Source organism: Rutidosis leptorrhynchoides, chromosome 8 (genome assembly GCF_046630445.1).
Source record: "Rutidosis leptorrhynchoides isolate AG116_Rl617_1_P2 chromosome 8, CSIRO_AGI_Rlap_v1, whole genome shotgun sequence".
NCBI lineage: Eukaryota > Viridiplantae > Streptophyta > Magnoliopsida > Asterales > Asteraceae > Rutidosis > Rutidosis leptorrhynchoides.
The window spans coordinates 114,548,890-114,559,568 of record NC_092340.1 but is presented as its reverse complement, the minus strand read 5'-3'; the positions used below and the strand labels follow the sequence as shown (position 1 = coordinate 114,559,568).

General features: G+C 33.8%; 1 protein-coding gene across 1 annotated transcript; it reads right to left on the bottom strand.

Moving 5' to 3' along the window:
• Positions 1–7,482: 7,482 nt before the first annotated feature.
• LOC139861422 (mitochondrial outer membrane protein porin 2-like) lies at positions 7,483–9,799 on the bottom strand. The gene is given in 7 exon segments (XM_071849812.1): positions 7,483–7,789; positions 7,885–7,929; positions 7,931–8,088; positions 8,349–8,435; positions 8,743–8,853; positions 8,963–9,030; positions 9,736–9,799. Coding segments are annotated over 7 exon segments (825 nt in total). The 5' UTR covers positions 9,785–9,799.
• Positions 9,800–10,679: the final 880 nt, after the last annotated feature.

Sequence of the window (10,679 nt, the reverse complement as noted above, 5' to 3'; positions counted from 1 at the left end):
ATACAATGTATCTGATAAATCAATCATTTGATATTATCTTTTAATTCCGTTGATAATTATATTAAACCTATATCGAAACAAATACGTTCGTGTAAAGTATTATACGCCTAATACTTTGTTAACGTTTTCAAGTTATAATATATACACATATACATATATAATCATGTCCGTTCATATAATGGTTCGTGAATCATTGGAATTTGGTCGTGGTTAAATGAATGTATGAACATAGTTTAAAATTCTTGAGATTCAACTTAACAAACTTTGCTTATCGTGTCGGAATAATATAAAGATTAAAGTTTAAATTTGTTCGAAAATTTCCGGGTCATCACAGTACCTACCTGTTAAAGAAATTTCGTCCTGAAATTTGAGTGAGGTTGTCATGGCTAACAATAAAAATGTTTTTATGATGAATATGAGTCGATAAATAAAGTTTTATCACCGTTGAATAATATGGATAAAACAATCCAATTACTCGAAGCGTATGAGAGAAGTTATCGTAAAAGAGTGAAATGAAAGAATAGAGATTCGTCTTAACTTTTGATGTAGTTACGATTGATTTCCGGAATTTAAGAAATAGAAAATCTTCATAATCTAAATAAAATTTCATTCTTCGGAATTTGCAGAAATTAGGATTTTCTTTGATTAAATGCGTAATCTGCGTCGATTGCTATGTCTGATATTTCGCTATAAATTGACCTCTTCCGTTTTATTTATTTTCACCACTCCTATAATCTTCTTTCTTATTTCATACATCCCAATAGATTGTGAAAATGCTTAATCCAGTTCCGATTCTTGATATTTTCCTAGCTATCGTATCCTTCATTCTTCTTTTTCATCTGCCACCAGAGAAAGTTATTTTCTTCTACTATTACCTTAGGGTTATAGTGTTTTTCATTCTCCCGTGTCTTTATATTGCTATACGCATTGATATACACGGTTTGTAATTTTGGGGTTGTTATCGGGCTTTATATTCTCCATTATATTTCGGTGCTTCATGCTTTCGTTTTCTCTTCCCGACCTTAAGTCAAGCGGATAATGGTCCAGAATTCGTAGGTATGAAGTTTCAGATGAACATAACTAATGTTCTAAGAAAGAAATGATAATAGTACAATCTGACTTGTCAAATTACCAGAATACCTCGAAAAAGACCGAATCATCAAGAAAAATATTTTCTTGATATGTTTAGAGGTTAAATAGAATGAAAGAGTTATGTAACATGGATCATGATGAGGGTATGATCTGTGAACCTTTATCACATTCCATTAGAAACTCGGCATGACTTACTGTAATATAATCACGTTGATCAAGTGTCATTATATTATACTAATTCATGCTTCAGTTCCCAACATTACTTCAAAACATTCATTTTTCGAATTTTTCAGATTTTAGAAACTAAAATAGTTTTTTTTTTTTTATGATGTAACAAAGATAGCGTGAAGAGATAAATGATTTCAGATAAGAATAGTTATGAAAATATCTTCAGAAATATGGAGTATATTTATAATGGAAGATATGATGATATCTTAGAATTTCTAATATCAGAGGATGATGCGGAAAATCTGTCTGTGAAGGTTTAGAATAAGAAGTAAGGTTCTTACTAATGGTTTCAGTAGATACTGAATCATTTGGATTCTTTGAAGGTAGATTTCGTCTTTGTGATTTGTCCACAGCCTCCTTCATGGTCTGCTCAATCCGTTTTCCAGTTCCAAACCTTCTCTTTTTCTCAGCTTTACCACCATACTATTCTTTATCATCAAACTTTTGACTGTTAAGGTCGTTTACAGTTTTTGCTGCTTCATCAACATTTTTCCAAAATTCGGAGAACTAGTTTCGTAGTTTGGGGTGTTTTTCGGAAACTTCACATTCGAAGTATGTAAGTCCAGGAGGTAGACGTTATATGTACACATATAACTGTTGGCGTAGACGTGCTACAAGATTTCAAAATACTGATTGCTAATTCCCGATAGTTGGTATGTCAATTGCCGTTACAAGATGTGGATGAGTACATGATACGGTTTCAATGAGTATAAGGATTTTTCGGAAGGTCAAAGATCAATGAAGTTGTTGGTAAATTTACTGCTAATGTGGTGGAACATGAAAGGTTCCCCAGTAACAAAAATGTATATATCAAAGTTATAATAAGGCTAATCTGAAAAGTAGAAGTTGACTGGTTAGAAGTGTGGTAAAACTGGATACTTTGAACAGGGATTGCAAGATTATTTTCGGTAATAACAATGCTAAAGGATCTTTCGCCGTTTTGAAGTCAAAGTATAGCTTTGAAAGATGTAGAGATCTAAGAATGATGTCACCCGTTAAATCTTGGCTTGGATTCTGATCCGTCAATATCAGAATATGTAATTGAATTTGTATGGAAACGATTGTATATCGCTGTGAGCATAGTTAATAATTTTTGAATCAAAGTTGAAGAATGTACAGTATAACATATTAATTGTGAACTTATATATTTCCCGAGTATTACCTACCCGTTAAAGATTTCACAACTAATACTTTGTACAAAAGAATTTTTATTACCGTTTTATGAGAATATATGTATGTATATTTTCTTCAGATGTAATACAGATTTAATGAGTTAATATCATATTAAGCTCATTTGATTTTTGGCTGGAATTAGAAATGAATAATCTATAAAATATTAAAGATTACTTAATCTTTGCGGAGTATTTCGCTAATGAAATCAATACTTCATTATTTATTCTTATTGATATTCCTTGGTGAAGGATGTTGATGCTCGTGAAATTCTTGTGAACCTTACAAGGCACAGATGATGTTTTCTGGATAGTTTCGAGTACATCGAAAATGAAAATGTAAAATCAATTATGTAATTGAATAATACACTTGGTTTATTATGAAATGAAATTCATTGGATTGAAACAGAGATTGTAGTTAACGATGGTTAAGTTGTTAAGGAAGGATGTACATCATTGCATATTAGTAATATGAACTAACCGGGTAGTACCTACCAGTTAAGATTCACACGTAATAGCTTAGTACGAAAAGATTTATTTTGATTTCAAAATTCATATATATTAAATATACATAAAATTTCTTCAGGGGAAATGAGTTAATACTTCATCGGTTATTGTTGCTGGTATTTCTTGGTAACTACGGTACGTATGACGTTGATGCTCGTGGGACAGATTGTGAAGTTGAGGTTTGCGATGCGGATGTTGTTGGTGGTGGTAATGGTACTGTTGGTGTTGTTGTCGGTGGTACTGTTGATGCCGGCAATGCTGCTGGTGCTTGTAACCTTTGCACCATATTCTTCAAAGCCACTACCTGAGCACGAAGCTCGTTGACTTCTTCTACTACACCGGGATGATTGGCGGTTCGTACGAGCGGATGAATAAGATCCAGAATTTGAGATAGTATATTATCGTGACGAGATACTCTAGAAATGAGAGAGAAAATGGTGTCTCGAACAGGTTTGCCGGTAAGTGCTTCAGATTCTTCGCCAAGAGGGAAATGTGGTGGATGGAAGGGATCACCTTCTTCTTGTCTCCAATAATTAAGTAGGCTACGAACCCATCCCCAATTCATCCAGAATAGATGATGGCTAATTGGTTGATCCATTCCGGTTATACTGTCTTCGGAATTCAGGTGAATATCCATATCGGAATAGCTGTCAGAGTTTAAGGAATTTGAACTAGATACGGGATCCATCTTGTATAATTAGGGAGATTATTTTTGATATGAATTAGATTATAGAATTTAATTTGGTATTCTTCAATACATAATTTACATATGTATATATAATACCAAATTCCACAAATCATGGAGAAATTTTCGGAAGATGTCAGGAACAATTTACAGTAACAGATACGCTAAGATATGAATTTTGTCTATACACTATTCATGCAATAAATGCAGGAAAATGTGTCTAGACTTAAGAATGATAAGCATGTAATTTTCGACAAGAAATGATAAGCAAAACTTTTAACATGCAGACACGGTCGAAGTCCAGACTTACTAATGCATCTTAACAACTATCAGTTAGACACATTCATGCAAGACCTGGTTCGCTAGGACCAACGCTCTGATACCAACTGTGACGATCGCTCCAAATCCATATGGACGAACACGTCATTCATTGATTTCATTGCGAGGTATTTGACCTCTATATGATACGTTTTGTAAACATTGCATTCTTTTGAAAAGGCACACCATATATGAATATTTAAATTAAAGGTTTTCGACATCTGATGATTTCTACATATAGACAATCACCGTAAATAATAGTTTACAACAGTACTTCCGTTGACAATGAAGTCAAAATAAGATACATGGTGATGATTTGGTGAATGCAACGTTTTCTTGAAAAATATGCCATGTAAGACTCCATGCACATAGCTTGTCTATCATATAAGCAAACAGCGGAAGACTTCTAGGAAACCTGAGAATAAACATGCTAACAAGTGTCAACACAAAGGTTGGTGAGTTCATAGTTTTAGTGTTTCGTATAATCTGTATATAAAAGTGGATCACAAGATTTCAGTTGTTTCATCCAGAAACGTTTATCAAAATATTCTACGAAATTGAGCACCCTGGTAACTAAACTTAACGTATATATAATTTATACCCTTTGTATAATCATCTTAATAATACACACAAACCAATGTGTACGCTTCTCAAATAGCATACGTCCGTTAAAAGGCTAGTGCTCTAGCTCGGACGGGGATATCAAGCCCTATGGATCCATATACTACTACTCGCGCCCACCAGTTCTTATAACCGGCAGTTACTAGTTACCAAAGCTAAGGGATTTTCGGTTCAAACTCGGTGTAGAATTTAGTATGTACTTGTATCCATTGCGTTTAAAATAAAGTGCAAGTATTCTCAGCCCAAAAATATATATTGCAAAAGCAATTAAAAAGGGATCATATGAAACTCACGCATATAAATATTGTAAATCAGTTAATAAAGTATTTGCATGTATTCTCAGCCCAAAAATGTAAAGAGTAAAAGGGATCATATGAAACTCACCTTAGCAGCATATAAAGTTGTTCATCGTAATGTGACAGAAACTCGGATTATCAAATAATCGTAGATCTCAACATATCAATATTGAGATTCAATATTGAGATTCAATATTGTAGGAAAGTACGTAGACGTAACGGAGATGATAAACACTAGGTTTGATTCATAAATATATCCCTGAATATTACCCATAACCTCCTTGGCAATAATCCATAGTTTCCTTAGTTATAATCGGTTTGTAACCCGAATTAAAATACCCGTGTATCACTTATTACAGTACCATACTACTAATTTAAAATTTTAGGCTAGAAAATATACAGAGTGATTTATTTATGTGAGTGTGTGAGTGTTTTTTTTTAGTTCCTAATAAGTACTTCGTTCATATATATATATATATATATGTAAAATAATAATATAATAATATAATATATAATATAATAATAAGCCGCCATCACTTTTTATGTCGACAAACTTTTTATGTCGACAAACATTACGCGTTTCGTGTAGATAGGTACGCGGTTCGCGTATGGTGTCTTCACGAAAATTGTAGATTTTTGAGTTACGGACGTCTGGACACCGGAATCACCCTTTTTCGAGTCAGTATGATTTAGTTATGATTTTTCTCGTGTAAGTGCGCAGGTTTAGTGATTTCCATCATTTTAACTTGAAATCTTGAGATGAAATGTTGTGGTCTTTTAGTGCTCATTAGAAACCTTTATTTTATCTTTACTTTCATTTTCATATCATTGAAAATCCATAAAAATATTTTAACAATAAAATTCTATTATATCGAAAAATGTGTCCATACTAAATCGAATAACTATAGTTCTCTAAAACTAATTACATTTACATCTTTTTATCAAAACGTTATAATAATTAAAAATCTATTATTTCGAAGAATGCTTTCATATATTTGAACTAAATCGAATAAATATAATTTAGTTTTCCAGAATTAGTTATATTCAAAATCATTCTTTAAAAGGTTTCATCTATGTCGTAAAACGTTTTCAATATTAAGAAAACTAAATAGTTAACTTTATCAAGAGACACGAGACAATGATTGTGTTGAAAGTTAATCTCTACTAACCTTTGTCCAGTAATCGTTAATTGACATATTTGTTCTTACTTGTAGGTCACTTTACCATTTATTCCGAATATCGTTAAAAAGGAAAGGTTTCATAAATCAAAGTGGACCTCTCAATAGAGACTCACGATCATACAATGTATCTGATAAATCAATCATTTGATATTATCTTTTAATTCCGTTGATAATTATATTAAACCTATATCGAAACAAATACGTTCGTGTAAAGTATTATACGCCTAATACTTTGTTAACGTTTTCAAGTTATAATATATACACATATACATATATAATCATGTCCGTTCATATAATGGTTCGTGAATCATTGGAATTTGGTCGCGGTTAAATGAATGTATGAACATAGTTTAAAATTCTTGAGATTCAACTTAACAAACTTTGCTTATCGTGTCGGAATAATATAAAGATTAAAGTTTAAATTTGTTCGAAAATTTCCGGGTCATCACACCAGTTGTTAGGATATTAGGACCCAAACAACGCTAGTAATTCTACAAGACTACTAGCCAAGTAGTGATACTATCAAGATCACTTAACCCACTTAATGAACGAAAGATTAAAATGCAAGAAATGTAAGAACGACACAAGATATAACGTGGTTATATGCAATCGGTGTGATTGCTTTAGTCCACGGACCAACTAGAGATCATTTTATTACTGAATATTTGAGAGTGGTGTATATCAATTGCATACAATGAGTTCTATATATAGGAGAAACAAGAACACCAAGAACAACTAGCTAGGAATCTTCATCATGACAAGTAATCATCTTGTTTACCAACTAGCTTGCTTTCCACCAACTAATAGCATGTTCACAGCCATATTTTTAGGTGTAAAGTATCCCACTTTGCACCTAAAATGAAAGGTAGACCAAACTAGTTCGAATCCCATGTGATAAAAGGTGCTAGCTTGCTGCCAGGAGGGTGATGCGCCGCATCTAAAAGAGATGCGCCGCATCACAGTGTCTTTCCACGATTACAGATTCAATTCTCGACTGAAGGATCAATGCTCAGACCCCGATGCGCCGCATCGGGATAGTGATGCGCCGCATCACTCAGTTTTGATGCGCCATATCAGCTCAATGCCCCGCATCCAAAACCTTCGGCATAAAACGTTCCATGAATGCGCCGCATCCATGTCAAGATGCGCCGCATCTGTCACCTGGACCTGTTTTGTTGTTGTTTAAACGTCTCCATACTCCAACAAGTATTTGTTTAACCCATCTGCTACATCCAAATGACCAAATCCGAAACTAACACTAATAATTAAAGGTCAAGTCTACTATTCTCGGTAAATAATAATACTCTACATTTCTAAATTGTTTCACTGGGGGATATTCAAATATCTATCTATATTTTACCTAGGTTAACAATCATTGCTTTTGATCAAGGCTTAAGAACAAGAGCTAGACCAAATTTTGGAGTTTTGTGCAATTTTTTGGTGTCAACCTCAGTAGATAAACTAATGAGCGATTTGCGAATAATCTCATGTTGGATAAGACCACTTAGCTTTCCGCGTTCGTTGAGTTTGGCCTTCACCACTGTACGACTATCAATTGCATAACAACCTCCAACTGCAAAGCTAGTCTTGTTTTTCGATAACACTTTAGAAATCTCCATTGCAACAGCAGTCTTTTTTAAAACATAAAAGTGTTGTATATACGTTGCCTTTACGGTTTCCCGTTTGTCACCCCTGAAAGAATTTTGATTCTGTTATTATATGATATACTGAATACTGATACTGATAGGTAGTGAATTTAATTAATTAACATACATGTGTTTACTTACAGGACTATAGATGCACTAGAATGTGGCGTGTTAACATTGATGCCAATACTAAGTTAATTTACTCGAAGAGGTCTCATAGGTTGCATTTGCGCCCATGCCAAACGTTGGAGTACCAATTGTTGTTGAAACGTCAATCGTTGGTGTTTGATTCAAAGCCATTGCTATTGTCAAAGTAGCATGACGATCAACGTACTGAACATGAAGCTGCGCGAAAAAAAAATGTATGCGTACTTAAAACTAGTACATTAACCATTCCAAAATAGTGTAGTAGTTGTGGTCCTGATATCTTAAGAAGAGGTCTCAGGTTAAAATGTCACAAGAATCATATCTTGGTGTGGCCCGAGAAAAGGGTCAGAAACGTTTACGGGATAAAGTCAAATAGTCAACGAACAGAAAAAACCTTATCCGCTTACTGTTTAAAACTACTACATTACACAATGAAAAAGATAAAGTCAATGAAATACCTTGCTAGTATCAAAATTAGGTAGTTGGAAAGAAGCGGTGGCTCTTGTTGAGTGTGCAGTATCCTCAAAAGTTAATGTCGTCGCAATCTGCAGAATCACTCAAATAAGTAAATAGGACTTGTATCAGATAGTACTGGAAGATTTTGGAAGTAATTATAAGCATACAGTCGATTTTGAGACTCATTTAAGATAAGATGTAAACGATGAATGTGGAAGAATATACCTTGCTGGATTTCGTATCATGGAGTTTAAATGAAGCAGATGTGTTTGTTGAAGGCATAACTTCCTTTGTAGTTAATGTCAAAGTAATCTACAGAATCAAAGTTAGAATGACGCTTTTATGACATATGATCGATCGTATTTGAAAAAACTGAATGCAATATAAAGTACATACATTTGAATTTGAGTCGAATTCGACACCAACAGATGAGTTCTTAGATTTGTATAAGGCTCCCACATCTCCAGTTGAGACACCACTTTTGTTAGTTGTAGTTGATGTGTGTGTCTGCAATTATCAAATCAAATAGTAATAAAACAGTATCAATGCTCAAAACAATCACGTGAAAAGCACGATGAAGAAATTGGATTCGAGTATTCGATAGATGATTACATACCAGGCCAGTTACGCTTGTGGAAGTAACGGTAACCTTCTGATCAAACAGGTAACCGTTATTCAGCAGATCTACACACAGAAAAAAAAGGGTGAAAATTTATTATTCACACTTGACAAGGTGTCTTCGATATTCGGTTTCAGACCGTTTAATTTGAAACTGAACCGAATTAAAATGCTAAAAGAAAAACGAATTTCAATTCAGTTTCGGTTTGGTTTACATCGATTTTTAGTTCTGAATTCGGTTTTGCTTGTTTAAATTCGGTTAAACCGAATTTAATGGTAATATATCTATTAATATGTATAGACACAAACAAATTACAAAACCAAATGTTAAATTCAAAATTGTTTTGTTTCTTTTATTATTTTGGTTGATCATTTTAGTTTTTCGGTTTTAAACAAAACCGAACCCAATTGAAATTCGTTTTTCGGTGTGATTTTGGTGTCGATCGGTTTATGCTTGAATTCAATTTTCGGTTTAGTTTTCAGTTTTGCTTCCAAAAATATTACGTAAAATCGAACCAGATAAACGAAGGAAACGAAAACTGAACCATGAAACTTTATTTGAGATAAAGTTTATTTACAACTTTGAAGGCAAGGTCAATTTAACCTAACAGAAAAATTGTACAAAGATGATTTGGCATCTAGTGTTTTCTTTATCTAATAGTTAGAGCATCTCTTTATGTTTACCATCAAAACTTTGATAGCAAAGCTTTCTTGGCTTTGTTGTTGTATGATAAGAGGTAGTTAACATTAAATTAAGTGAAGTGAAATTACCTTTGGATTTCTTGCCGTAGTTGGAGAAAAGTTCTGGTCCGGTTTTCATTGTGGACTTTGGTTTGGAGTTGAACAAAGCCGGTTTGTTTTGGAATATGGTATTTTCTGCGTCAACTAAAAGTTCAAAAAAAGACATAGACCAAAGTCACAGTTAAATAAATGCAAAAGAATTAGGCGATAATTGCATGAAGGTCCGTCTATGTTTAATCGCTACTGCTTTCCATTACTACGCTTTCTAGGTATTTTACTGATGGCATACACCACCCCACACCGCACTTCTGGCCATGTGGTATTTCCTTGTATTTGGGGCTAGGGTTCAAGTCATGAGTTCGAGCATCAATTAGTTCACCCTATTAATTAATTTTCCTGGAATATGGAGCTTCAGATTGGCACTGAGGGGGGTTTTCCTCCCGGATCCATTCAGGATTCTAACCCAGTAGTCTGCCCTTCCGGATTGTTTAAGGATCGTGTTTCTGCTATGCGATTCGGGTTTCCTCCTGAAAGTGCGTGTGTGAATGACAAATGATCGCGAATGTGGTTAATTCTCTAGGAATGCCAACAACTTGCTTTTCAACAAAATTTTTAGTGATGGCATATACTAGTATATTTTATGTGATAACACAGAAAAGGGATAAATAGTGTAGTTTTTGGTCATTTTATATATACATGTTGCATTTTAGTGTAAAATAAAATAAAAAAGTAAAGTATGATTGAATTATTCTTGTATGCTGAAAGGCAGAAGTTCCAGCCCTAAAACCAGAGCTATGCCCCGCTGAACTCCAATCGTGTTGGGTTAATTAGTAAAGCAGAATGCGTATGACTTCCAGGCCTGTAGATGGGTGAAGTGAAGCCTGGGTTCGTGACAAGCAAAGCAGCTAATCACTAATCATATAAAAATTCTTAATCACAGATCATAACAAAATTCTATATCTAGCATCTAGCAT